Source organism: Sitodiplosis mosellana, unplaced genomic scaffold (genome assembly GCF_009176505.1).
Source record: "Sitodiplosis mosellana isolate CC-2019 unplaced genomic scaffold, AAFC_SMos_1.0 Smas_scaffold_6166, whole genome shotgun sequence".
NCBI lineage: Eukaryota > Metazoa > Arthropoda > Insecta > Diptera > Cecidomyiidae > Sitodiplosis > Sitodiplosis mosellana.
In genome coordinates, this window is record NW_022601407.1 from 4,426,212 (window position 1) to 4,454,181 (window position 27,970).

The 27,970-nt window shown below is 35.5% G+C and overlaps 3 protein-coding genes across 8 annotated transcripts; 1 reads left to right on the forward strand and 2 right to left on the reverse strand.

Annotated features, from left to right (window-relative positions):
• Positions 1–2,737: 2,737 nt before the first annotated feature.
• LOC129575351 (torso-like protein) lies at positions 2,738–12,771 on the reverse strand. 3 transcript variants are annotated; one of them, XM_055458822.1, is made up of 5 exons: positions 11,553–12,771; positions 6,102–6,362; positions 5,461–5,627; positions 4,706–4,970; positions 2,738–4,503 (listed from the first exon to the last, which is right to left on the reverse strand). In XM_055458822.1, the coding sequence occupies exons 2-5, from the start codon at positions 6,309–6,311 to the stop codon at positions 4,105–4,107; spliced, it is 1,041 nt and encodes a 346-aa protein (XP_055314797.1). In that variant the 5' UTR covers positions 6,312–6,362; positions 11,553–12,771; the 3' UTR covers positions 2,738–4,104. The 3 variants fall into 3 exon arrangements, with proteins under 3 accessions (XP_055314797.1, XP_055314794.1, XP_055314795.1); XM_055458819.1 differs by lacking the exon at positions 11,553–12,771 and adding an exon at positions 7,736–7,960; XM_055458820.1 differs by lacking the exon at positions 11,553–12,771 and adding an exon at positions 6,550–7,270.
• A 2,544-nt stretch (positions 12,772–15,315) lies between these two features.
• On the reverse strand, positions 15,316–20,118 carry LOC129575355 (zinc finger protein 211-like). Its single transcript, XM_055458835.1, has 4 exons — positions 18,871–20,118; positions 18,459–18,767; positions 18,179–18,346; positions 15,316–18,010 (listed from the first exon to the last, which is right to left on the reverse strand). The coding sequence occupies exons 1-4, from the start codon at positions 19,314–19,316 to the stop codon at positions 16,948–16,950; spliced, it is 1,986 nt and encodes a 661-aa protein (XP_055314810.1). The 5' UTR covers positions 19,317–20,118; the 3' UTR covers positions 15,316–16,947.
• LOC129575352 (DEP domain-containing protein DDB_G0279099) lies at positions 20,053–27,587 on the forward strand. Of its 4 annotated transcripts, XM_055458824.1 has the most exons (7): positions 20,144–20,382; positions 20,506–20,543; positions 20,674–21,029; positions 21,173–22,560; positions 22,646–22,835; positions 23,425–23,904; positions 24,468–27,587. In XM_055458824.1, the coding sequence occupies exons 3-7, from the start codon at positions 20,927–20,929 to the stop codon at positions 26,435–26,437; spliced, it is 4,131 nt and encodes a 1,376-aa protein (XP_055314799.1). In that variant the 5' UTR covers positions 20,144–20,382; positions 20,506–20,543; positions 20,674–20,926; the 3' UTR covers positions 26,438–27,587. The 4 variants fall into 4 exon arrangements, with proteins under 4 accessions (XP_055314800.1, XP_055314801.1, XP_055314799.1 ...); XM_055458826.1 differs by lacking the exon at positions 23,425–23,904 and having other exon boundaries at positions 20,142–20,382; XM_055458823.1 differs by lacking the exon at positions 20,506–20,543.
• The last annotated feature ends 383 nt before the right edge of the window (positions 27,588–27,970 follow it).

Here is a 27,970-nt window from a genome sequence, read left to right on the forward strand (position 1 = left end):
TCTCTTTTTTTTCTACTGTTTCGTGAAAAGAACTTATTGCTTCAATTGTAAAACAATTTTTTTTAGTGATACCCTCTAAATATAAACTAAATATTACCTAATGTCAATCAGTATGATAGAATTGAACCACGTAAATCAATCAATATATACAAGGAGAAAGCAAACAAACCATCAAAATATTTCACATGTTATCAGGACTAAATAGTATCAAATTCAATTTAATTTGGAAGAAAATTTTTTTTAGCTCATGCAATACAATAATTGTTTTATATATTGATAAAAAACGGAGACCACCATTAAAAAGAAGAGGGAAGAAAAAAAAAATGATTCAACCGTTGCATATATTGTTTTGAAAATGAAACTCGCGTAGCGTATTGGCACAAGTGCAGTAAAGAAAAAAAATAGTGAAAAAATAAAAATGAAAAGCCGACGTTTAATTTTGTAAACGTTTTACGTATCTATTTGCCAAATGTTGTTGTCACACAAAGTCTTTCGTTAGCATACAAAACTAATTTAATGAGAAACAAGAAAAAAATCACGAAGAAGAAAAAGATGAAAATATATAAGAAGTACAAATTTTTGTTCGTTTTTCAAAACCGAATCACATCTTTTTGAGTTTGTTTTTGTTGTGATGTTGTTTTCCAAGTGATATTTTTTTTTAAATTTAATCAAATTTTATTTTAAAACGAAGGGAAGAGCGACAAGCAGAAATTATGAAAAGATAAGAACACTGATAATGATGATGATGAAGGAGATAAAACAAATATGAACACAAAGGAAGATTTTTTAGATTTTAGGTACCATTCATACCGAAACAACAACAACCACAACAACAACAACAAAAAAATATGAAGAGGCACATTTCAATTTATGGTCTTGCAATTATATAAACTAACTCTTGATAACTCTTCTTTTTTTGGGTCAGACATACGAAATGAGTAAACGAAAAATCCTGGTTTTTAAAAGCAAGTTTGGATTCACTTCGTTTTTCATTTTCACTCAAACACATTTAATTCAACAGCCTTGTGAGGTAGTTTCCTATGGTCGACGATTTTTCGCTAATTACAATTAGCAATGACAAGTGTGTCAACGGGTTTCAAAGCAGATTGACAACCACCTAGATAGATTCAACTTAGATGTATAATCTCGTGATAAAGTCTGAAACTCTTGTTGTATATGAACACATGAAGATGTTCAGGATTCTATCGGGAAGAGTGTACACGTTCGTTGCGATTGAGATAGTCCAGTTGACCAGCTTTAAAACTCAATGATATCGATTGAATTGAGAAAAAAAACCCGAAATAAACTCGATCACGTTCGTTCGTTCGATTGCGTAACTGATATTATTTCAAAGCAGAATTTAAGGTTTGCAAATCGAATGGAGTGTGCAGCACACGGTGAGATAATCAATTTATTCAAATTATATTGACACAAGTTCGGCAAAAAAGAAATCCACAACAAACGAACACACAAACACACATTTACTCAATTGAAATATGTCTGATTTTCATCATCTAGTGTGATTAACTAAGCAAATTCAAGACACATATAGATTGAAATCACATTACCACGAAAAAAAAAACAAAATATACCCCCCCTCCCCCCAAAAAAACACACCCACACACTAAAAAAAATCCAAAATAAATAAAAGCGGTCAATTTTTTTCTTTCGATGGTATGTCGAGCAATTGAACGCTCAATTGGACGAGTGAATTGAAATTAGATTTTGAGTGCATTCCCCACCATATGCATATATGATTGGGGATGGCGTGAGTGGTGGCGGTGCAGTGCTTTAGAAGAATTATTTAAAAAAAAAATGAATAAAATAAAATTTAACCGTTTTTTATGTATGCGCTTGCCATTCATGCCATTCACAAATCGAATGTATTGAAAATCTAATTTTGAATTATTTTCATTTTAAATTTTTTGTTTGTTTGAAAAAATAAACAAACACACTTACTTTATTACCTGACATATTATTAGCTAAGACACAACATATGTTGGCCACAAATATTCTTCTTTGACCGAAATTTAATAAATGAAAACAAGAAAAAAAATAATTAAATTAATAAAAATATAGCAAAGACAAATAAGAAATGTATTAAAAAAAACTATAGTTAGAATTTTATTCTGCTAAACCGGAAATGTTGAACACAAATAAATTACAAGTGAAAAATCTGTAATACAACATGCGTCACGATGTTTTTATCATTATTATTTTACCCCTTTTTTTATTAGAACGCGCCGAAGAGGAAATTTTTTCTAGTGAAACTGAAGTTTTGCATCCAGGCGGCAGCGGATAGATAGCGGTAGGTAGGTGTACCGAAAGTGACTCCAATGAAAAAAAAAGTTTGAGGTCACTTCAAAGGTAAGTCACATACCTTAATTGGCATGAATGTTAATGAAATGATGAAATCTTACCATTTACTTACACCTCCAAATTCTCTTCAAAGAATCTGATTCAAAAAATGCCAAGGACCCTCTTTTTTGTCCATTGAACCATTTTTGTTGTTGCGATAATTACAATCAGACATTTTTACCCAGGCTCAAAGATTTTTAAGTCCAGATTCACCATCTGGCCATTACCAACTTTATATGATCGCTCATGCGAAAGTTAGCTGGCTCATTGAATCATATTAGCGTATAACATCCGATGTTAAACCTCTCTGGGGTGAAACGATGTTGTTTCCCCGTTCTGCCACGTTCCATAACATATCCAAAAAAAAAACTACAACATATTTTTCACATTTCATTGGAATTTTTAATATTTCGTTACTGCATTGATTGAACTTCACAAAAAGCTGCATTTCGAGTGTTTTACGTTTACTTTTTTCATTCGGATTGGGTATGGTCATTTTGAAGGGACAAAAAAATTTAATCAATTTTGCAATGTTGTATCATTGAAATGTTCACTCCGGAAAAAAAGAATTGATGTCGCATGATGGTGCTTCAAAAATTTACAAGTAGAATGTCTAATCCAAAGTTTATAATTAAACTATTTGTCTATAATTAGTGTTTTTTTTATCACAGTATTACAAAAGCCACATTATTTTCTTTTTGTCTAATTCCATTTGCATACGACTTTTTCCTCTTTTGCTAAATGACTTGGGTTCCGTTTGATTCATTCGTTCTTTTTTTTTGCATTATGTGATTGTTGGATTTCAGTCTTATTTCATGTGTAAATTATACGATTCTGGAATATGACACGTGATACAAATTTGTTGTTGTGATCGAAGTTTTATTTCTATTCGTGTTGTTGTTCTCTCTCTCTCTCTCTCTCTCTCTCTATCTCTCTCTCTCTCTCTCTCTATCTCTCTCTCTCTCTCTCTCTCTCTCTCTCTATCTCTCTCTCTCTCTATCTCTCTCTCTCTCTCTCTGATGAAATCATTATTTTGTGTCGCGGAAAACAGTGTTGAATGTCAAAATGTCATATTTAATTGTCGTTTGTCATTGCGGGCGCCGCAGTGTGATGACAATACGTAGCAAATTCTTGGAATTAATTATTTAGGATGTGCATGATAATGATTTTAATTGAATTTGCAACTCTTATCGAACCGAAACACGAACGCCGTGTTAAAAAAAACTCACTCACTAACACACTTACACAGAAAGACACTCTGAAATGCCTTAAACTATTTCTCTACTACTGATGTCAATAATACATCAATTAGGATACACTCTGAACACGATTTTTAACGAAATCGTACTAGAGTACATGTACATACATATATATTATAAATACTCAATTCAGAATCACATTTGCAATAAATTATAGAGTGTTTTTTTGTTTTGTTTCGTTCGTGGTCTTTGATCTTCGTTCACATTTCCTTTTCTCTTGCAAAAAAGAGTCATTTGTTTTTCCTCTTCTTCTATTTTCTTCTGCTTAATAATTTGACTGATTATTTTGACACGTTCGAGTTACAAATTGAATATTGGTGCGCATTAAGATAAATCTAATTAAATTCTAAAATTCTATTCTCATCAATTGGTCTAAATTATTCGATCGTATTCTGCAGAAGCGTCGGCTTTGCGATCGATCATCTACGCGCACAAAACAAACAAACAAACTAAGAATGAAAACAATTCAATTTTCTCTCTATCCAAATTACCACATGTTAATTTCCCACAATTTCAAGTAGTTGTCAATGATTTCTTGAAACCATTCGCGTTTTTTCGGTTCTTTGAATAGCGTTGTCAATGCCTTTAGATCCAAAGACAAGATCGCCTCATTGCCTAATAGATTGTCTAATTGGCGCAGTAGATTGCCATTGCCGTGTAACTTGAGCAGGCTTACGTAAGTGAAGATGTAGTATGATAGTCGTAGCTTTCGATGTGCCCATGCTTCGACCGTACCATTACCGCTGGCCGCACGAATTTGCCCTAAATGCTCTGCATACCACGGTGCAAAGTAATTGTACAAATCGAGTCTCGATAACGCTGCAACACCGCGCGTTTTCAAACGATCTTTGATATGTTGGTAATTTTGCTTTGAATAGACAAAAACCTACCGAAACGGAATAAAACGGAGTGTTGAAGCTACTTTTTGTTTTGTTCTTCTTTAGTTTTTTTTTATGATAGCGTTTTTGTTGTTGCTGTTGTTGTTGTTGCTGTTTTAATTTTCATTCAAGGGGAAATATAACAAAAAACCACCACAACAACAACAACAGGCAACATAAAAAGAATAGCGAGATATTAGATATCCGTACCTGGTATAAAGAATTACCCGTAACGTATGAATTGATGTAATGTGTTCCAAAACTGGCCATAAATTGTATCGTTTCCGTTGAATTGCCGGGCGTCATGTTCTGTATTCTCTCGGACACGTCTTCGTGCAACATTTGATTCGGCGGTATTGGCTTCGCCAGGCGAGCCGTTTCACGAAAACGTGACACACGTACCAACACATAGCAATAGTCACCTTTGATGAATGACGAATTTATACCCAATTTACGTGCGGCCACTTCAGGTTGCCTGTTATGTAAACATATCCAGACACAAACAAGGAAATATAGATTAATCAAAGAGCAGGGAGGAAAAAAATCTACGGTAGAACATATCCAAGAAAATAAAAACAACAAGCAAATGATAAGAATACATGCATAAATTTATCACAAATTTTATGTCAATTTTGTAGCATTTTAATGCGACGATTTTGTTGTTTTCGATTCAAAGATCCATAGACTAGTTCAACGACATGCAATTTGCACTTTCAACATCAGCAATTTCCGTAGATTTAAGGAAGGACGTGACTCAGTACTGACAGCTGTAGACTCTACGTATTTAAATCGTACCATTAGTCTACACAGTCACAGTCTTCTTTAAGGGATTTCATTCTAAGAAGGAAAGAGAAAGAATTCTCAGTAGAAACCTCGACATTTGCTCAAATTCTCCGTTCCAAATTTCGATTCCCTTTGGATATGTTCAACCCGTTTTCTATCATTTCTTATTACAATCAACATACCAGCCACCTGTGAAAGCCTGCCAAGGGTATTCAAGACGTTCAATGGTGAAATCGCGAAAGTATGCTTGAAATAGCTGCTTTTTATTGTCACAGAATTCCATGTGAAAATCACCATGAAATGTGCCCGGTTGGTTCTCTTCCGTTGCTTCGACCAATTGATCGATACCCTAGATGTAAATGCCGAGAATAAAAATAGGGAAATGAGAAATTGAAACAAAATAGATTTTGTTCGAAATTTTGACGAATCGACTGATTTGATTCTTGCTTTGCGACAAGTGAATTCGACACAAGTTATTTTTTCTCAAAAATATGGGCAGTCTTCTCAGACAAAAACTCCAAAAAGTGATTTTTTTAAGGTACTTGTCGAACAAAAGTGACGATTTTTACGGATTTTGTTATGAAATTATCATTTTTTGTTCGAGAGGTACCTCAAAAAATCACTTTTTTGGGTGGGAAACTTGGTAAAAAGTTTTACCTTCAATGAATATACACAAGAATTTCAAACTATCATTCAATTCAATAATTTGAAATGCCCAAAGATACTGTATAATTAAATTTATTGTCCGCAAATCATCAATCAAACGGAAATTATTTCAAAATAACAACGAAATAAAAAAAAAATAAAATGATCAAGAACTTACTCGGAACACATTGTATGTGGGTTCTTTGAATAGCCATCGTTCTGTGTCATTATAACTGATCACTTTCATTGAAATGCCCAAATATCCATATCGAACGAAAACGTTAATTGTTTTGCCAACGCGTAGCCGTGATTCGATTTTGCCCATGCACAAATTATTGATTAGCAGGAACAATGTGCAGAACCCAATTATTTTATATAGCAAAGTCATTTTGTGTCTTATTTCCGCGATAGCATTCCGTTGTACATTCGGTTTTTGACTCTGCGAACACGAGAGAAGAGAATAGAAACAAAAGAAAAAAAAATTAAAACAACACGGTAATAAGATGTTTATTGTTTGATGGCCTTTAATTCTTCTGGTTCATAAATTAATGACAATGGATCGGTTGGTTTGTGTTTTTTTTTCTCTCTCGTTTTATAAATTTTAAGCACGTAACACTTTGGTGTACCTCAAAGTCGCTAAAAGCACAATGACCCACACGCAAAGTCTGTTTTAATTTCGGATTTTGATTTCGGTTTTGTTTTATGACTTCCACTCAATTCCTTTACTCTCGGTGTGGTTCAAACTATTAAATCATTCGATTGGGTGATTTTTTTTCTTTTTCACCATTTTTAACATCAGCAAACACTCGCACTAAGTAAACAAAGCACTGAAACCAATGTCGTATACCCTTTGTGACTTGCAAACACAGACACACACACACACACACACATACACACACACACATCGATTCTAAATCATTTCGTTGCTATAATAGTCTGCTTGTTGAACAATTCACGCTCATTTTTCTCAGCTGACCACAACGGCAAATGATGCAAAACTACCACAAAACACTTCGCGCGCCCGTTCAATTCAAGAAATAATTTCGAAAGGCCAAATTTTCAACGAATAATAAAATAAAACACAAATTTATCTGCTCAATGAGACGATCGGCGTTTTTGTCTCGTTCAATTTTCGTCTGTCCCTGTCTCTTCGTTCGTCTCCGCTTCGATAGTTCGTTATTTTATTTTTATTTTTTCATTTCTGCATTGTCACCCTCAGTGTGTGTATTGGCATGTGCCACTCTGACGATAGCAATAAAAAAGTGATCGCATCAAATCAATTTGTGTTCTTAACCGACGTACGGAGGCTTTTAGTGCAACGAGACAGCTGTAAAAATACATTCACATTCTCAACAACAACGAAATAATGAAACAGACAGCGAAAAAAAACTCTACTAAAAAAAGACATATAAAAAAAATTCGTTCGAACAAATTAAAAAACAACAACAACAGCAACAACGAAAAAAAAACAACCAAAGATCGAAACGAAACGAATGTGAGCAATCATTGAATGGAATCGCAATAAAAGTAAATTGTGTAGTATTTCGCTTTCTTTTTTGCCGTTCGTACATTTATATATGTATGTATGTAAAACGTGCTCGCCAAGCATCGTATTGCATCGCATTCAAAAAAAAAATTACTTTTAGTTTCATGTGCCCATCCATTCGCTGAATAAGAGCACAACGTATTTTTTATTGGTGCTGCTGTTGTTGGTGTTGTTGTTGTTTATGCACTCCGATTTGATGCATCCGAAAATTGATTGGTAGAGAGCAAACAAAAAAAAGCAACAACAAACTGAAAATTAGACTATACCTTAAACGAATATTTAACGAACGAAAAAAAACCCGCAAACGATCGCATACCAATAAAAGAGCTATGCTCATCGCGCAACTATATCGGCATATGTTGCGTTTAAAGGGGTTTCATCACTTCACTTCAGTTGAGTTCAGTTCACCAGTTTCCTTCTCTCCATCGTCGTACATTCGTACATTCAATATCATCGAATATGGGGATTCATGCACACACTCAGAGAGAGAGAGAGAGAGAGAGAGAGAGAGAGAGAGAGAGAGAGAGATTCATATAGACACAACTGAGAGCGTTGTAAGTCAAGGTAAGCCGCTTTATTTCGGTTAATTATTTGTTATTGAAAACAGTGAAAACGTTCGGGCTGTGTGTGTGTGTGTGTGTGTGTGTTTGTGTTCATGTTCGGCGATTGTAATGCACACAAGTCGGACAGAGATAGATTTTAAGCGAACTTTTTTTTATCTTCATTATTATTATTACGTGTGCGTTATCTGAGCAACGACGCGCGCATTGATTCTATTGTATTGTGTTTATTCGGTGTTTTTTCTTCTTCTCTCTATCACCATAATCTCTATCAAAAAGAAAAATGAAAACTCATTTCATTTTCTGCATCCAACTATGTCAATGAAGATGAAAATTGATTTTTCTGCTACTGTTACGCTTTTTTTTGCAACGACAATAGTTGTCGACTTTTCCACAATTGTTACGTTGTTTTAGAAAGCAATGCTGTTGCTTGATGCTGTCAATTGCGGCAACTGGTTTGTTTCTCACCTTTTTTTTCGGTGGACATATCCGCGTGTGCTAATGATTATTGGCACAAGTGTGATCGTTATCGACGGTCGCCACCGCGCGCACTGCACAAACCATCGAGCTTAGCATTTTTTTTTTCTTTTCCTTTGTTTGTCTTTGGATTTCGATGGGATTATTCATCTTTTTTTGTTGTTGTGTATGTGTCTGTATTAATCACATATTATTCATGTTTCTTTTCCGTCTTTTGCATAAAAATGTTCCAAATTCGTTTTAGTTTATCGCGCACAAGGTCAGTCTAAAATTTAGCTTACTTTTTACTCACAGAGGGTCATGGTAAGTAATGTAATATAGAGGGTCATATCAAAGCATAGAAAGCCAAAATATGGATACAACAAACAAATAATCTAGCTGAAGAGACATAAGGAGATAGAGACGATGACGATTTTTATTTTTTCGATGACTACCTAATCTCTGGTTGAAGGTCACAATTGTTTAAGTTTTTCTTACTCGTTTTTTTCTTTTTCGTTTCAAAGAGCGCAATGAGCAAATGTACTCGAACGACACATCATATCGCTTTAAATTCATCTAACGTATGCTATACATGTGACTCAGAATACCAATTTCCTGAAACGTGGTCTTATGATTTCTGCGGCTGATTTTTTTTTTAAACAGAATATGAAATAGACACTTGTTTCTTGTTCAAACTATAGCAAAACAGTTTGATTCGGTTCATGTGATACACACGTTGTCACTACTAGAATGCAGAATGTCGGGTTTTTGAGGCAATCGCGATTTGTGTGCGCGAGCTTACACAAGCGGCCCGAGAGAGTACAGATAGCAGATGTGAGCATATCACACACTTCTCAGTGTAATGTGAACAATCAAAATTGATTGTTTAAAAGGCAAAAGACCTTAATTTGACGATACGATGCTCCACATTGACATAGTTGTGCTCTCTAAGCAATCGGTTGACAATCGGATGGCATTGTTTTGGATAAGAGTGGCGCGCGCGTACGCTCACGCGCAACTACGCTTCTTTTTTTGTCTTATTCAAATCCATAAACACACACACACACACAAATTCGGCAAATTCAAAACAAAGAATTTCGTCGGTGCTTTGTTACACTGACCATCTGGTCTGCTACCCAAAAATGATGGCATTTCCACTCTCTCTCACTCTCGGTGTGTGTGTGTTTCGATGACATTGTTTCTATTTTGAATTTATGTTTGCTTAATTGACAGAGTGTGCTTATGTTTATTAAACCATTTAGAGACACAACAGAGATAGAAAGAGAAAGAGAAAAAAAGGGAAACCACCGTGTGTGTAAACACAGCTTGCACACACGACTTTTATTTGCCGTTAATAAATGATCAATTGAAAATTACGGTAAATGATGAACTAGACCTTGTTCAATATAATATCATGTGGGTACACACACACACACACACATGGTTTACTTCTATTAGGCGCATGTGCACTTCGCTACGATTTGAAATGCATTCAAATGGGCGTTTTGAGATGAAAAAAAAGAGTGTATATATGCTGCTGTGTTGTAAGTTGTGCTTTGAAATTGATCGCGACCATTCCGTTCGTTCGTTTGTTTGTTTTGCCCAAGTGGCTTATTTACTACACATGCACACAATCGCTCGAATTTATTGTTGTTGTTGTTTTTTGTGTACCGTCGATTGCTTGCAATTAATTTGAAAATTACGTTAAATTATATTGTATTCCGTTTAGCTTTCCTCTTTGCTTGTTGTTGTTTTCTTGCGCTCGCGGTCTGTTACATCTTGCTTATATGCAAATGTTTTGGCTTCACTTCTGTTTCATGATTTTTTTTTTGTTTGTCGTCGTCGCTGTTGGTTTATTGCATTAAAAAAGAATCAGAAAATAACAAAGCGCGACTTAGGAAATGCGCAATTTTTTTTTCTCGATATCCAGAACAACGAAGCAACGGACATTACTGAAATCGCATAGTCGATCGTTTTGCAAGCGCATCACATAGAAATAATAATAATAATAATATAATTTTTTTTTTTTCGTCGCTTATGTTTTCGCAATTCGGCAATTTTGTCAGTCAAAATGTAAATTTAATGTGTGACATCGCGCACGTGAAGTATCGGTAAAATGAAATGATCAAACGTAAATGATGACGATCGGAGAATAGAATGAAAATGAAATAGCCAAATGAACAACTTTGTTGCTATCGCCACTCAAAAGAATTTGTCATCGGAATTTGATTTGTCCAATGACTTTGGCGAAACAGCGACACACCGAAAGAAAAAAGAAACAGACGATGTTCATAGGAGAATACAAAAAAAACTTGTTCGATGATGACACTCGATCTCTCACGTTTGGCTTTTATCCATCCGTTTCGCGCGAATGTATGACCGCCAAAAATCCTTGTTCAATAAAGTCATATTTGCATTTTGCTGTCTATTATGAATCGCATATTAAAATTCTTCGATGGAAGAGCTCTTTCGCCATTGACGCCCGGATCACTTTGTACATATGAATGGTTTGGAGCGAAAATGTAATACAGAAAAGTTGAGCGGAAAAATGTCGATGATGAATGAGCGGAAAAGGGATAGCTATATAGTTAACTGTATGGTAAACTATAGTGAACTTTTCAAGAGCGGTTTTGGATCACATCAGACAAATACCCAAAAAATTGGTGTGATCGAATCGATAGCTGTGACGAACCAAGCTTATGTGCGGAAAATGAACAATGAATAGAATAGATTCTTGAGCAAATTTGGTTCGTCGAATGAAAAACTGTATCAAATTCTGCACTGGAATTGAACGAGTTGAAATTTTTGGAGAACAATTTGATTGGGTCATTGTTCTAAATGTAAACAAAATATTACGTACGAATCCTTCTACTGTCACCACGACTCCGAGATTCAATTGACGTAACTTAATTCTACCAAATATATTCAAAACACGCGCGCGCGCGCGTGTATACAGTCCGTAGCCAGAGAGAGAGAGAGAGTGCAAAAATGATTAGATATCAATTGGTTACTATCGACAACCGTTCTAATTGATTAAAAATTCTATTTGATTGATGCAAATACGTACCTTGTGAATATATTAAAACTTGAATCAGCCTTTAATTGATAGAAATTTTCATGAATTTCCACATGGAATCGCACATACACACACACTCAGCAGGAATACACAAACACTTTTACGCAACTCGCTTTCAATTCACTCTCAATCGCGCTCAATCACAATCTTCAGTTTCGGCGTGCGATTTGCAAAAAAAAAGTTTCAGTTAGAGAATTGTTTGATTGAGTCTTGTTCTAACGCGTGCACATTTTCATCGGCATCAATGAAAATACAACAAATAATAAAATGGAACCGAAAATTAAATAATTTGCATTCGATTTGTTCGATGATTCTTATTTATTCATTTGAATTGTTCGTTGCCCATGATATTCTGAATGCTCGTGCAAACACATCGAGTAAAAAGTGTCGAGTGACTTTTAACATTAAAATTAGTTGACTTCTCTCGTTGACACTGATTGGCGTGTATGTTGATTTTTATTTTTGTTGCTTCTTCTTGTTGTTATCAGGCAGTTGTAGTTGTTGTTTTTTTTTTCAATGCGAGAACAACACAGAACACACTTAACACACACCGCAAAACAAAAGATCGATCTTGCTTGAGAACTTGGAAAAATGATCCGTGGAAAAAAAGGCAGCAGCAACGTAACGAAACGGAATAAAATAACAATACACTAAACAGGCAAGCAATCTGACCGACCGACCGAAAACACGCAAAGAAAATTGCGCGACCACTGCTGTCTGCGTTTATAACACAACTGTTTAAAATGTTAACATCGCTTACGGCATGTATCGGGGCTATTGTCACTTGTTACTTTGCTCACCAAATACGGCAGTTAAAACCAGCTGACGAGACACCTCTTCTCTCTATCATAGAGTTCGGCGCTTATGGTTTTCGTTGTTTCAGCTACTGCGGTCGCTCTTGCTTTTGTTGTTGTCATTATTTTTGATCGGATGATTCACTCACATCAAATACTTGGTTCAAACGGACTCTGATTTCATGTGGAGAGTGTCAAGTACCAATATGATTGCTTCTTTCGAACGAACGGAGTAAGCCGTGTGATGCATGCGACTCGTTTGAATTATCAAGTCAAACTGTCGACTCGTGCGCATTATGATCGTTAAAAAGCGTCTTTAATTCATTCTTCGAATACATTTATCATCACCTAATGAACCAAATTTTTATTGAACTCCCTTTCAAAGGTTATATACATGCTCAATATCACGATCAACGTATACATGCTCAATATCACGATCAACGGCCCAAACTTGACGACGATTATGATGCTAATGCTGATGCTACTGCTGTTGCTGCGGCTGCCACTGCACATCAAATGAAACGACCAGAGAGAGAGAGAGAGAGAGAGAGAGAGAGAGAGAGAGAGAGAGAGAGAGAGAGAGAGAGAGAGAGAGAGAGAGAGAGAGAGAGAGAGAGAGAGAAATAGAAAAGTATAATTCAAGAATAATTTAAATTATTCATGTTTTTCGAAGCAACGCACATATACTCCAGTGTTAATGATAAAATTTATTAGTTTTAGCCTCAATTAAACACTTTGGTTTTCGTAACCTCTTACCTACTTTACTTTGCATTGAATTAAGATTCTGAATAGGTCAGTCTTCAAACGAAACCTTATTATTTTAGCACCGAATTGAGAGATGTGGTTTTTTTGTTTGTTTTGTTTCTTCTTCTTCCACTGTTTTGAATTAATCAATTGCCGCCGAATCCAATAGCATTAGCGCTTTTTTTCGCTTCTGCCACTGAACTATTACAATAGTAATTAACAAATTTGTGTGTGCTCTATTGTAAATGAGTTTTATTTTTCGTTGCTAATTTTCGCTGCTCTAACACATTTTTGACAAACTCACACATCTCATTGCAAACGTTTATCGCTAAATACCGAAAGAATTTATCAGATAATTCTGAAGGTCAAAGTATCATTGAGCATTCAAAGTGACAACCAAAAAAAAAACGAAACATATCATCATTCTGTGTACATATCAATCAGATGAATATAAGCCGGATCAAAACCTAATACGACATGCTATTGAAAAAACACACCTCGAGAAAAAAAAACTTTTATTGCCTAAATACAAGAAAAGATGAATGAATAAATAATGAATAAATAGCGTTTTAAATGTTGCAATGAAAAACGGAACAACTAATATATTTTATAATGGGAACGTACCGTTTTTGAGTGTTGTTTCATTTTTATGCTTTTTTAAGTATCTTAATTTAATAGAGAAAAAATGTACCTTTTGTTATGCCAGTTTTGAAATGTATTTTGAGATTTCGATGTTGCTATCAGTTTTTTCTGTTTTTTTTTCATTTTTTTCTTCTGTTTTTTTTTTCTGTGGTAAAAATGTCAATTTATTGGGAAATTTGACATTCAAAATCGGCAATCGGATCAGCTAAATTGGAAACTCGTCATATCAAACGAATTTGGAATAATTTTCGACCGAATTTTTTTCCTCATCATTACCCAAATTCCAAGCATTCGAATTGAAAACACGATTCGTTTTTGTTATATTTTCTTAATGGATTGTTCTTTATTGCTTCGATTTTTAATTTCATGATGTTGTATTTGTTTTTTCTTAGTGATAAAATAAGATTCAATGAATGATTTTTTTTCTCTATTTCCATAACACATACACGTATATTTCACAGTTTCATATCTCAAATCGCGTCATTTTTGTTCCGAACTGTGTTTATTTCGTGAGTAAAGTTACAATGGACTTTGAGAATGTGAAAACAGTAAGTTAATGGTACGATTCGATGTTCATTCTTAACATACTCATCGGTTTTTCTTATTCTTCTTCTACTTCATTTTTTCAGTTGAGCTTTTGAGTTTTTGTACATAAATTTGTGTGTTTTTCTTTCATTATTTTTCATTAGCATTGCTAAATTTAAAATTAAGAGATCTTTGTGGTTCATGTAGAAGAGAAAAAAGAAACGAATATTGTGGCATTTATCAATAGACAATGAGCTTTGACTGATACCTTAAATAAATGCAACTCAAAAGGATTCGACGTTCATTCTATCCAGGGACTGTATATTTGCTGCTGAACAAGCCTGAGCTGTGCTGAATTTGCTGACACATTAGCAATAACAATTTTGCATCGTAAATGCGTTTAAATACCGCTTCAGGCGCCTGTGTCAGCAAATTCAGCTCAGCAGCAAATATGCACTCTTCGATTCTATCAGAAACAGTGTTGCAAATCAGTAGACATCAATATACTATACCAGCGGTATATACCGAAGTATACTTATATACATAATATGAAGAAGAGCCTTTTGCAATTAAAAAAAATGATGCAAAGTCATTAAAAATGTTTGAAATGTCAAATTATAACAAGTTTGACAGTTTTTAGTTTTTTGAGATTGTTTTTACTATGTGTTTATTGATTTTAAAGGCATAGTATATTATTTGTTGTATATACCGGTATATACCGTCACAGTATAATATACGGTATATCTCTCAACACTGATCAGAAACTTTGAATGCTCGCTATGCGCTTGATTCGAAATGAATAGAAATTATATTTTGACCTACGGTGAATTTCATGTCGTTGGATCATTCGCACAAAACAGTGGATGTACGTTAAAATGAGATTTTATGAGAAAATCAAAGGGTAACAATTCAAAATGTATGAGAAAATTAGAGGGTCGATAAATCGAAATTTCCAAGGTTGAGAGATGAAAAATTACTGAATTTGAAATGTTTGGTAAATTGAATGTTCAGTGAATACAGAAGAATGTGTCTTGCAAAATTTGATATGATTTTTGTATGAAACTTTTGAAGAAACGAAATTTTTGCACCAAAAGTAATAAGATACTTATTACAATCTTATTACAATTACAATCTTATTACTGTAATGAGATGGGCTTATTACTTATTACGCATCTTATTACAAGTAATAATAATAAGTCCATCTTATTACGGTAATAAAATGAAAGTAATAAGTAATAAGTTACTTATTACATTACTTCTATATTGGCACAATTTCTCTATGGTAGTAATTTCAAAATAGGCGCAACGAAATTATGATTAGACCTTCTTCCTTGATATAAGGTAAATATATGCATACAATAAACGTTGAATTCAGTTGGATTTAAGTAAATGATTAGTGTTCACACTCAATTCGATTACCGTTACTCGATTTATATGTATTTTACCGTGTTTTCTGTCTGCCTTCAAATTAACAAAACACATGGGACTGTTTCATTTCTGAATTGGCTTATAAATTCATTTTATCCATTAATCCCCAATTAAGTAATATACTCAGATCCAGTTTATGGAGGGAGCGAGGGATAGAGAGAGGGATTATTATCTAACAAATTATAATTCCAAAAAGTACAACCTGCTTTACGAAATAAAAATCAATCATCCTCTACAAACATGAAAATAAGCCTTTTCCTCTCTCTCTCTGTTGAACTGAATATTCATGAAATGATTTCAGCGGATTTTCATTATTTTCCATTTACCACGTCTTTTCCCCGTTTTCACTCCCTTGTTTTTCCCTTTAATTTCGTTTCGCTTATTTTCTTAACCATCTACCTTCCCCGTCCCCCGTATTAGCACAACTTTCGTCTTTCGTATTCATTTTCCCCTTTTCATATTCTTTCGCTGCCTCTCCATCTTCCTTTGCCCATGATTAATGCCATATGCTGACATAAAAATTAATCAAATATTGACGGAAAAGCATCAAATGATATCATTTTATGAAAAAGTGGCAAAAGTTCGTCAACTTGAATCGTTTGTGCAATGGTAAGTGGAATCATTGGCGCTGGCAACGGCGTACGTACGTACATAGCTCTTTTTCGTATATGAAATTTAAATAATCGATAGATTCGTCCATTCCATGGACCAATACTTAACAATTAAAATGTTCTTATCTAAAGAATAATCTTGATGATGAAATCGCTTAAAAAACTAGATACAGTAGAAATAAACACCTGAATGAATTTCTGTTTAGGAAATGATTGCCAGTGTGCAAGAATAAATTCATTTACGACGTATTTGTATAATGAAGTTATTTATACGAACTGATGATGGTGATGTTATGTTAATGCTGATGCTGAGAATTACTTTTAAATAATGTTTTTTTTTAATGTTTTAAAAAATGTGTGCTGGTGTGGTGTCATCATGCAAGCACAAACTGGCTGAGACTATATGGATCACGATGGCTGTGATGCATCTGAGTAGCTCAGACAAACATAGAAATGAAAATAAAATTAATACTTAAAAAAGAAAGAATGTGATGTATAAAATGTTTTTCTCGATGAGATGAGGTTCAATAATAATGATGGCGGTATTGCTTAGTTTGCCGCTTTGTGTGAATTTTGACAATTTTCTCCTCTGTTTTGGCCAGTTGGAGGTGAAACCGTTCGTTTTTTCTTCTTCTGCTATCTTTATAGAACGTTTGTCATGCCAGGGAAAATGGACGACGATGAACTGATGCCTTTCAATTTTCGTTTCACCGTTTGGATAGGTGGCAACGGCATCATAGCAAAATCACATTGAGTCGCTTGTGGATAGTACGAATACATAAAATCGGAGCTGGTGTAGTGAAAATTTGAGAAATCTGATGTTAAATTGTAACTATTGGTTGACATTGATTTACTGGAATCCAGTTGCTGGTGATGTTGTTGCTGCTGTTGTTGTTGTTGTTGAAAATCATCCGTAATATCCGATACAATGGGATCAAATGTTTCGGATTTGATGTTAACAAACTCAAAGTCATCTTCCAAATCGAGTGTTTGATGCATTAGCAATGATGCGGCACGTTCTAAATCATCGGACGTATTCAATGGCAAAGTTCGATTGTTGACCGTAATGGTGGAGTGTTCGCTGCCCGATTTTGTCACAACAAATGGCATTGTACATTTATCAAGTGCTTGTGTCAACAGTACATCTTGATCCATCGATGATGATGATATCGTCGTCAAATCCGCTAATCTATTATCACCCGAATTACTGTTTTGTATGCCTCCCTCCACTTTTACCTTGGTTTCATCGTTCATTTGGATCGTCGTATTCGAGGAAACGGCTGCGTTGTCATTGTTATTATCCGTTGCTTTTGATCGTTTTGTCGCCTTCATTTTACCCGCTTTGTTCGCTTTGTCCAAAAATTTGGGCATTACAACCAGTTTTTCGCCAGTCTTATGATCCACTTTATGCCGTCGTCGGGTGTGCTTCAACCAATTCGGAAAGTTGGTAAAATCTTTGGGGCAGTGCCTGCATTTAAATGGGCGATCACCCGAATGGATGTTCAAATGTTGCTTGAGCTTGGATGTGCTTAAGAATGTTTTCGAACACATTCCACATTTGTGCGGCCGTTGTGATGAGTGTACCATTAGATGGAGCTTCAGGTCACGCTTTGTTTTGTAGAATTTTTTACAAATTTCACATTCAAACGATCGTATATTCGTATGCTGGGTGCAGTGACGCAATAGCTGAGACTGTCCAACAAAGCTGCAAGCAGAAGAGGAAGGAAAAAATGGAGAAAAATGAGCATTTTTGTCGATAATTTGCCGCATTTTCATACATTATAGATTCTCTTTTATGCTGGTCATGTTTTTTTCGGAGGGAATGGAGGGATTTATTTGATATTTCAGTACAAATCAATTGAAAACCACCTACCTTTTGCCACATTCGTTGCACGAGTGCGTTTTTGTCGTATTGTGCACTTTCAGGTGATTGATTAAGTTGATTTTTTGCACGAATTTTTGCTCGCAAATCATGCATCCATACTGACGGTCGTTGCTATGTATCTTTGAGTGCATACTCAAACTGCTTCGATTCTTCATTCTGAAGACAAATACGAAAAAATCATCATTAATTTGGTTTCATTCATTAAATTGACAAAAAGAAAATCAGAGTGAAAATGCTACTAAACCATATACGTATTCTTTGTCCTTACATTTTACCACAGTCGGTGCATTGATACAGTTGTTGCTTCTTGGTTTGTGTGTGATGTGTGCGACGATGCGCTTTGAATTTGTACAAATCGAAAAATTCCTCTTTGCAGTCCAAACATGATTTGGCTGTCGTATGAACGGATTCATGCTTCTTCAGCAATTTTTCCTGGGCAAATTTTTTTGAGCATATCGTACAGGTGAATTTTTGCGAGCTCGAATGACGATTGAAATGACGTTGATATGATCGTTTATTTTTCATTTGTTTGTCACAAATTTGACAAGTATAAATTGGTGTTTCATTATACGCTTGCCTAGAGAAAAGGGTAAGTAAGCAGTGAAAAAAAAATCACACAAAATGAATATTTGCTGTCATTTGGCAGCCAATTTGTGTGTAATTGTGTAGGTGTAACTTACTTGTAGTGCGTTTCAAACTCATCGCGCGAACTAAACACTTGTCTACATCGATGGCATAAAAAGTTGGTGGTCGGCTTAATGCCTCCGGCATGCAGCTTGTCATCATTGTTTGTTGTAAGTATATCACAGCTACTCAATAAATCCATATCATCGGTCAGCACTGGCATAATGCTAACATCGTCAATGTCGTCAGTCTCTCGCTTAATTTCTATCGTATTGAAACTATCACAATTTACAGCAATATCACTACTATCAATATCGGTGTTGTTAACAACAGCAGCGGAGGTGGCAGTAGCAGCAGCAGCAGCAGCAGCAGTAGTACATTCTGTTATTGCATTCGCGCGATGATGATGAATCGAACTTGAATCGACCGGATATTTTGTCTCTTTGTCAATAGCATCGAAAAAAATCGGCGGCAACGCTATTGTTTTCGTTAACTGTGGCATTTTTGCGATTTGTGAAATTAATACGTCAGTGCCATCGATGTTTGATTGATTTGTGTGTTGATTGATTTGATGGTTGTTTTTTTTTGTTCTTCACGTTTGTGAAATGGTAGTGGAATCTCTATATTGGAATTGCGTCAGCTGAAATTGGGCACTTTTTTTGAGTGTATGTTGCTTCTTTTGTTTTGTTTCGCCTCCGTTTGAATTATTCGAAAAAAGAAATAAACCCCTTTGTCCGTTTTTAACAATTTAATCACTAAACTGGGTATCGACCATAAAATTTGCACATTTATTTTGTCACTTTTCTAGTTTGCACATTACAAAAATCCGATTTTACCATAAACATACCTCTTTTTGTTTACAAAACGCAAAGTTTTCCGACAAGATTTATTTGATGGTCCGCCATATGCTATTTGTCATTGCAATGGAGGAAAAATGGCCGCCGCAATCGGTCGTGACATATAGCATAACTTTTAAACATTTCTAGACACAAAGCTCACTCAAGTAGTACTTAGCTTGAGTACAGTTTATTCTACTGTTCAATCACGGTCCCATGCATAATTTATTCAAAAAGCAATTTTCAATCACTATTTTTTTCAATTGAAAACCGATTTTCTTCCAATTTTGTTTTTCTGGTGACGATTTTCTTGTTCATTTCCACTTATATCAATCAGAAAATCTGAAACTGGCTGACGTTAAAGTACGTGTGTGCAGTACGATGGAATTTTTACGTGGCGTCAAAGTACGTAAAGTTATGTGTAGTATAAAACACAATGTTTCATTCCTCGCTCACGGGCTGGAATGCAAAGTGTCAACGATATGCACATTTTTTCTTTCTTCTCTCTTCTCTTCGTCTCTTTAATAACATCTGTCACTTGGCTAACACAAAAACTCACAGGTGTATTGAAGTCATTTATTGTTCGTATGACTTTTTCTTTTTGTGACAGATAGATATATATATATATTTTATAAGTGAAGAGAGGAAAAGTAGAAGGGAAGGAAAAAAAAATTACTAAATTTCATGAAAAATATTACGGAAAATGTTGTTGCATTTCGTCACTGTTTGAACGTAAGCATAACATTTTGGAATTGGATACACCTTTCTGTTCTTTTTTTTTTACTTTTGTTTGGTTTTTGATAAAAAGTATTCTTGTTGTTTATTTGGTTGTACGTGTGCATAATTCAATAATAGATATGTGATTTTGGAAAACTCCTTGGATTGTGATAAAGGTTTCTTAATTATTGCTCAGACCTACAACTCATTAGTTCTTTGTTATTAGTTTTTTTTATGTGCATTTGTTTTGTTTTGACCATTTTTCTCATGACGATATGTTCGTGTATTTTTCTTTTATATTCATAGGATTTTCGATCGAATTGGAAAGAAACCCCCGCGCAACAACTGAAATCGAAACATGGGACTGCAGTAAATTTTCTAAAAGTGCACAACGGCCCACAAGTTCCATGAGTTGACGTGTTACAAGTGAATTAAGTTTAGATTGTACTTAAAACAAAAGAAAACACAACATTAGAAAAATAGAGTGAGCGAGCGAGAGATAGAGAGAGTGTGAGAGCGCGCGCACAGCAACCAAGCCATTTATCTTCACAGAGAGAAAATGCCTACGATACCACCTTTAGTTTGCAATACACCGCCACCGATCGACGATTTGGAGAGTGATGAGGATTTGAGTGCGCCAAATGACAATTATGATCTTGACGGTATGACAAATGGCGTCGTTGAAACGAAATTCATTCGAAAATGTTCACCTTGAGTTTGAATTTGGAAAACTATTGAATAGTTTTCATCTCATAAATTGATTAAATTATTTTTTGAATGATTTATATTGTTTTCATTGTTTTAGAGGAATCACTGCCGTCATCACCTCACTTGAAACAAACGACGACGACGGCGACGACGACGACGACAGCGACCACAACAACAATATTAGATGGTGAAAAATTTGTGGCGCCTGACACAGTGGCCGAGGCTACCGATTCACCGTTAAGCTTAGAATTAGACCTTGAATCACAGCAGGTGATTGAAGATTTAGACAATTTTAGTGTTGCACCCGACGATGAGCTTCATTTTGACGGTGATAAATTACGAAATGGTAATGATAGTGCTATTGGTGATGTGTATTCGAATGGCAACAGTTCGACGACGATAACAACGTCCAAAGACGCAAGCACATCGTTGGCTGATCTCAAGCAAGACGATGAAGTGGATCCGTCATCATTGGAAAAACCAGACACACAGACCAACCATTCGGATGGTGATAAAAATGAACTGGTCATCGATCAACAGGATAATTTATCGAGTTCACCGTCTTGGAATTTGGATTCAATTCGACAAACACCCGAACCGGAATTCGGCTCATTTTCAATTGGTGAATTAAATCCAAACGATGAGGCTATCGATGATGCGATTGCAATTGAACAAGCAACGCTGGAAGAAAACTTTGTAAAAGCCCTGGATGAAAAATTCGAACACACATTTCAAACCGATCACATAGTGGCTAAATCGTTGAACATCGATGACGAAACCAAATCAGTACCTCTTGACAGTGATGAGCAAACGCCATCGCAGACAGCCAATAATTCCAATGACTCAGGCTTTAGAAAAGACAATTCATTTGATGATTTAAATGACGAATTCAGCATAAATGTGACCCATTTCGAAACAAGCACCGATTTCGGTGAATTCAATGCGGATTTTGGGCAATTTGCGGCCTTCGATGATGCTAATTCAGTGCAAGAGAGTGTGGAAATCGATTCATCACCGCCCGAATGCAGCACCAAACAATGTGATAAAAAAGACAATTATACAGCGGCCGCCTTTGATAACGATAATGGTGATGATGATGACGACGACGATGATGAATTTGGTGAATTTAGTGACTTTCAACAAACGCCGGCTGCTGCTGTACAAACGGAAAGTGTTACACAAACGGATGTATCAAAAGACACAAGTGTGCTATTAGATAGTAAAAATATCAAGCTTAATATTAGTTCTATACTGACTACGATGTTTCCGGGTGATGAAGCCGCCGCCGCCGGGGATAATAGTGATGCATCCACTGGTTACCATCGTCAATCACATGGCAATATTTATGCAAATGTTCATTTTATCAATGAACTCACCACACAACTAAGAAATGTAGAAAATTCAAATGCTTTAGCTCATCAATGGGCCAAATCAACTAGCAAAACTGTACTGGTCAAAGCCTTGGGAATCGATTCACGGAATATTGTAAGTGTTTTTCCATTGATTTTCGTTTATCATCGATTCATTGCCAATTTTTGTTGTTACTCATACCGATTGTTTTGTTTTACAGCTGTATGGAGAGAAATGGAATAGTTCGGCGCCAAAATTTGCAGCCAATTTAGGATTGAGCCCATTGGAACCAATGAAAGTAACGTCATCGAACTCACATGACAGCGATGTCAAAGGGTCCAAGTCAATTCTCGATGTGCCAGCCGCTCAATTTGACTGGAAAGATTCGGGTCTGATAAATCCATTGGATGGTGAGTTTAACTCTTCAACACTTACAAAAAACAGTTCGAGACGAGCAATAGACTTTTATGTTTAATTTCGAAGAAAGAAAAGGAGAAAAATACTGAAGATCAATTTAATTCAAAGGCCATTGGTTCAATTGCACCAGCTGTTCTTGTTTCACACACACACACACATAGTGTTTTCTTTCTGTTTTAACAAATGAAAAAGATAAATCGATTCGATTCTTTCAGTCACTTGTTTTGGTTTTCGTTTTTCCTTTTCTAGTTTTTCATTTCGTTTATGATCTCTGCTACAAAACTGAAAAACAAAACAACAACAACAACAAAAACAATTGAGTTGTGGCAAAGGGCCGTTGAATTTCGCTTTTGTTTTATGTGTTCTCCATTATCAACAAGATAATATGTTTTTTGGTCTCTTCTTCTTAGTCTTCTACTTCAACATTTTCGTCTTTGGGTTTGGTTTTATTTTTCTAACACATATAACACATATACACACACGTACACTATTTGTATCCTCTTACTTCGATTTCATTTCGTGTTTTAAAACGTATCATGGGTTGTATTTTTTTTATTCGTAAAAACGCATATTTGTATTCAGCATTACACGCACACACATTACTATTGGACCTAGAACAACTAGTGGTGGTGGCAAATCTAGATAAAATAAATCTTAATTCCTCCTCCTCTGCATGTTCCACAACGAATTCGGCACTAAAATTTACCGCATCTGCAACTGCAACAACAACAATAAAAACGACGACAACAACAACAACCACCTCTTCCAAATCGACATCATCCACTGCATACCAAAATGTGTCTGCCATTCCACTGAACGATTTGAAATTGGCCGCTACCGCCGCCGCCGTCGCTAACAATATCAACAACAACATGCATCGCTCAACAACATATCAACATGATATCGGCTATGCGTCTATGGAACATAATCAATTCAATAAACAAAAAAACAATTTCATAAAATCCACTAACGGACTCACACAATTGCGATTCGATACTAATCTCAAACCACTGGTGATGGACCATTCAAATCAAATGAACAATGCATTTGATTTGTATTTTAGTAAGTTTTGATCAATTATTTGGTGCTACTAATTATCCATACACACAAACACACTCTTCTCAACAAATCGAGTCACTCTCTGTCTCACTTTTATGTTTAAATCATATATTCCATTTCGATTTTGTATTATTCCTCTTCAGTTTCGGTAGATGTTAACATGGATTCATTCATTGTTTATTTTGTTTGTTGTTTTTTTAGATTGATTATGATTTACCTTGCATTACTATTTCGTTGTTTTTAATTGCATGTACCATTTTTGACTTTGCATTGGTGTTCGGCCACTGAAGCCAAGCATTCCACAGAAGTTGCTTTGATTTGATCTCATTTGTTATTTTTTATTATTTTGTACATCTTGTGAAAGTAGTCACACGATTCACTTGGAATTCTACTTATTTCCTGATTTTATATATCACTCAAAGATGTTTTTATTGTATTTTTCTTTAGTAATTCGCAATATAACTTCCTCGTACGAAAAAAAAATTCTATTTTTCTCTCTCTCTCAGTCATTTTTCAATCGCTTTCGATTTCGATTAACATTTCAATTTTGTTTCAAATTTTTGAAGGAGCGCAAAAACCTCCACCACACGAAGAACACATTCCGCTAGAAGCGAAATCCCTTGATCGAGGGAAGCAAAGTATATTACCACAAAGTGCTGCACTTGGATCGGAAACCCTTAAACCAATAACGGCACCAATTATCGCGCCCATTACGGTAGCAACAACAACAGCAACAATAGAAACGGTAAATTCCGAATCAATAGCCAAGGTCGATTTGTACACAAACGATTTGGGCGACATCGACTCGGAACCATCGCAAACATCTGACTCATACACTGTGCCCGGCAGCAGTGGCACAATGAAGGAAACCCACATATTCACACCAATCAAACCGAATGCGAGCAGCGATTCATCGTTACCAAGGCCAGCAACACCAACACCAGCAACACCAGCACCATCATCATCATCATCAGTCTCAAATGGCAACGCCAAAACTCAACGCATTGACATTCCATCGGGCGATATTGATCAGTTTCCGAGCGATACCATTGTTATCAAAGAGAATGTTGTGAAAAAGGAGTATCGTGATGTTGAATATGAACCGAACAAATTGACGGCTGTCACTGATGACTTTTCCGATTTTCAATTCGCATCGCCAACGATGATTTCGAACAATGCCATCATTGAGCCGAATCCAACAACGCTGTCGACCACAAGCTTATCCGATTCCATCGCATCGTCAAACTCCATCGGTTTATCAACGAACTCGACAAGCGTATCGAATTCAATACTGCAACCAAATTCAATTAGTAACTTCCTTCCTGATTTGTCAGCGGACAAAAATGAATCACCGGAAACAATGTCGAATGATGGATATACGAATAAACTGCCAAAATCTGCATCCTATTTGAATAGCTTTGAGAGTTCCACATTCAATAGTTTACCATCAATTGATCAAGCGGCCAAAAAAATGCAATCCAATGCGAATGCACTGAGCAATGGCAATCGGTCTGATTTTGAATTTTATTCGTTGAACGATAATTTCACATCACCGAAGAACATTCCAGCCGATGGCGGCAGCAGCGGCGGTATACTTAACAATCATACCAATAACTTTGGTTTTGCAACCGATTCAATGGAGATATTTTCCATTAGTTCGATCGATCAAAAACATTCCACTACAAGTGCATCGCTACAAAAGGCGTCAATTAGCAATTCGTTACATAGCACGGCAATTTCGGCCAATTTCCAGCCAACAAGTCACGCGAATACTACAATGATGAATTCAATGAATTCGAATAAATTTACCAGCAACTCGGGTATTTTAACACCGCAAAAGGCGTCAGCAGCGTCAAGTGTGCAACCACAGCTGACAATGATGAACAATTATGCGTCGGCGATTCAATGGCCAGAGCCAGGCATCAATTCCGATCAGCTAGAGCAGTTTGAAAAACGTTTCTTTTCGGCATCACAGCCAGCCGAGCCAGCAAAATCCAATGACAAAATCAATGAACAAATTACTGACACAAATACCGATGATGAATGGTCCGATTTTGTATCTGTGGTTCAACCACAAACCCCAATCACAAATATTTTGAACAAAAATCTATTGAAGCAACAGCAACAAAGCAATGATGAAGACGATTGGTCCGAGTTTGTGTCATCAACACCGCCCAATTTGCAACGATTCGCATCGAATTCCCTGGCATCGGAATCGAATTCAAACTATGAATCAATGTTCAAATCATGGAATACATCATTTCAGTCGGCCACCAGCCGAACATCGAGTCCAGGCAATTTTATTGTTCAACCAAATGCATTGCGACAACAACAACAACAACAACAACAACAACAACAACAACACCAACAGCAGCAGCAACAGAAAAATCAGCAACCCATTTGTACCATTGAATCGAATGCATTTCAAACCGCACAACAACCGATCGTACCCAGCATTATATCATTGCCCGATTTGGGATTTGTTGCGCCAAAAAGTCTAGTAAATATGCCAAATATATCCAAAGCGAAAAAATGATTGTTAATGAATGATGCGACGGCCGCTGCCGCTCTCGTCACTACTACTGCTGCTGCTGCTGATTCTGATGAATACTTGACGCATTTGAATATGTGAGAGCTTTAGACAGTCGCATACGACTTGCTGTAGACTAGGACTTATTTATTAGCAACAAACGAGAGAAGAAAAATCCTAAACCAATCGCTGCTTTGCTCGAAAGCAATAGAACTATTTTAGGCTGCTTTAAAATTGGCTGTACGCGCTTTTTCACTCCCTCCATCCCGTTTGATTATTTTTTTTGGTGCAACAACCAAACTCGCGCTATGACCAAAACAAACTGTTGATAGAATACATGTTTTTTTTTGTTGTTGTTTGAAATGTCACAAAGATTTTGAAATAGTGTGAGAAAGAGAAAGAGAGTTGAGAGCCAATAATGGAACGTTTCCTGTTCCGCCAAAGATAAATTCGGACGCAAAGAAAACACAAATCAGTTTCTATGTATATGATGTAACGTTTAGTGATTTAGTAATTTTATGGATAAAACTGTGTTGGTTCACTCTCGCGCGCGTCCATTCGCTTATTAGCTAAGTATTTTCGATGCTACTACTGCTGCTGGCACCACAATTCATCGTTTTTTTTTCTTTGAATCATTGATCAGCCGTGTATCACAATTAGTTTTGAACGAAACCGATCCATCCTTGTTATGTTGTGTATTTTATTTTGATATAGACATTTTTTTAGATTTTTTTTTCTGTTTATGTTATAACACGTAATTCTTTCTAGTTTTTATTTCCTGTATGGATGATGTATGTGAAAACATCCAGCCATTATTTAAAAAAAAAACTACGTTAAACGGAACGGCTAACTTGAATTTTTTGAATTTTTCAGATTTCTCTTCGATTTTGTCTATTATGTAATGTATTTTTATCCTCTTAATTGAAGAGATAGAAAACATTAAAGAGAAGGCGTTAGAAAAAGAAAAAAAAATACGTTGTGCTGAAATTGTATAGTTATAAAAAAAAATTATCTGTTCAGTAAGTTAGACAAACACACGAACAGAAGAATTGAGAAAAGAGCTAACGTTTAGTATATTTATTCAATTGTCTTATTGAGGCTGAATTGCGCCCAATAGTCTGAATTCTATGGAATAAATGAAATAACTATGAATTGATTTGCAGCCTTTCTTTTCCAAAGAACAAAACATCAAAACAAATTTTACTCAAATTATTTATTATGAATTGGGTATTGAATATTTCCGGATAAAAGTAAGTAAATCTCAATATTTTTATCCTTATTTTCAAATAGATTGAAAATGAACATACTGTCAACATACTGATTGATTGAAATAAGGTAAAATTCTGGTTTGTCATTAAGATAGTTATAAAGAGCTGTATTATTTGAAAAATGAAGTGCAATAAAAACGAAATTAAATGAAATTCATTTATTAAAAAAATCGAAAACGATATTCCACATTCAAATATGCGTCCAAAAATAACAACCGCCGAATCATCGGAGTAGGTTCGTTGTTGCTCATGTATATCATGAAGTTGGTTG

What these genes read in the sequence shown, in the direction of transcription:
- LOC129575351 (XM_055458819.1), bottom strand. Translation starts at nt 7,783, where the DNA reads ATGCGATCGTTTGCGGGTTTTTTTTCGTTCGTTAAATATTCGTTTAAG. An exon ending in TCGTTAAATATTCGTTTAAG is followed by an intron (nt 6,363 to 7,735) that starts GTATAGTCTAAT and finishes TCGTGTTCGCAG; the next exon opens with AGTCAAAAACCGAATGTACA. An exon ending in CAGGCTTTCACAGGTGGCTG is followed by an intron (nt 4,971 to 5,460) that starts GTATGTTGATTG and finishes TTTACATAACAG; the next exon opens with GCAACCTGAAGTGGCCGCAC.
- LOC129575355 (XM_055458835.1), bottom strand. Translation starts at nt 19,316, where the DNA reads ATGCCACAGTTAACGAAAACAATAGCGTTGCCGCCGATTTTTTTCGAT. An exon ending in GAGTTTGAAACGCACTACAA is followed by an intron (nt 18,768 to 18,870) that starts GTAAGTTACACC and finishes CCTTTTCTCTAG; the next exon opens with GCAAGCGTATAATGAAACAC. An exon ending in TGCACCGACTGTGGTAAAAT is followed by an intron (nt 18,347 to 18,458) that starts GTAAGGACAAAG and finishes ATTTGTCTTCAG; the next exon opens with AATGAAGAATCGAAGCAGTT.
- LOC129575352 (XM_055458824.1), top strand. Translation starts at nt 20,927, where the DNA reads ATGCCTACGATACCACCTTTAGTTTGCAATACACCGCCACCGATCGAC. An exon ending in TCTGATAAATCCATTGGATG is followed by an intron (nt 22,836 to 23,424) that starts GTGAGTTTAACT and finishes ATTTGTATTCAG; the next exon opens with CATTACACGCACACACATTA. An exon ending in TGCATTTGATTTGTATTTTA is followed by an intron (nt 23,905 to 24,467) that starts GTAAGTTTTGAT and finishes AAATTTTTGAAG; the next exon opens with GAGCGCAAAAACCTCCACCA.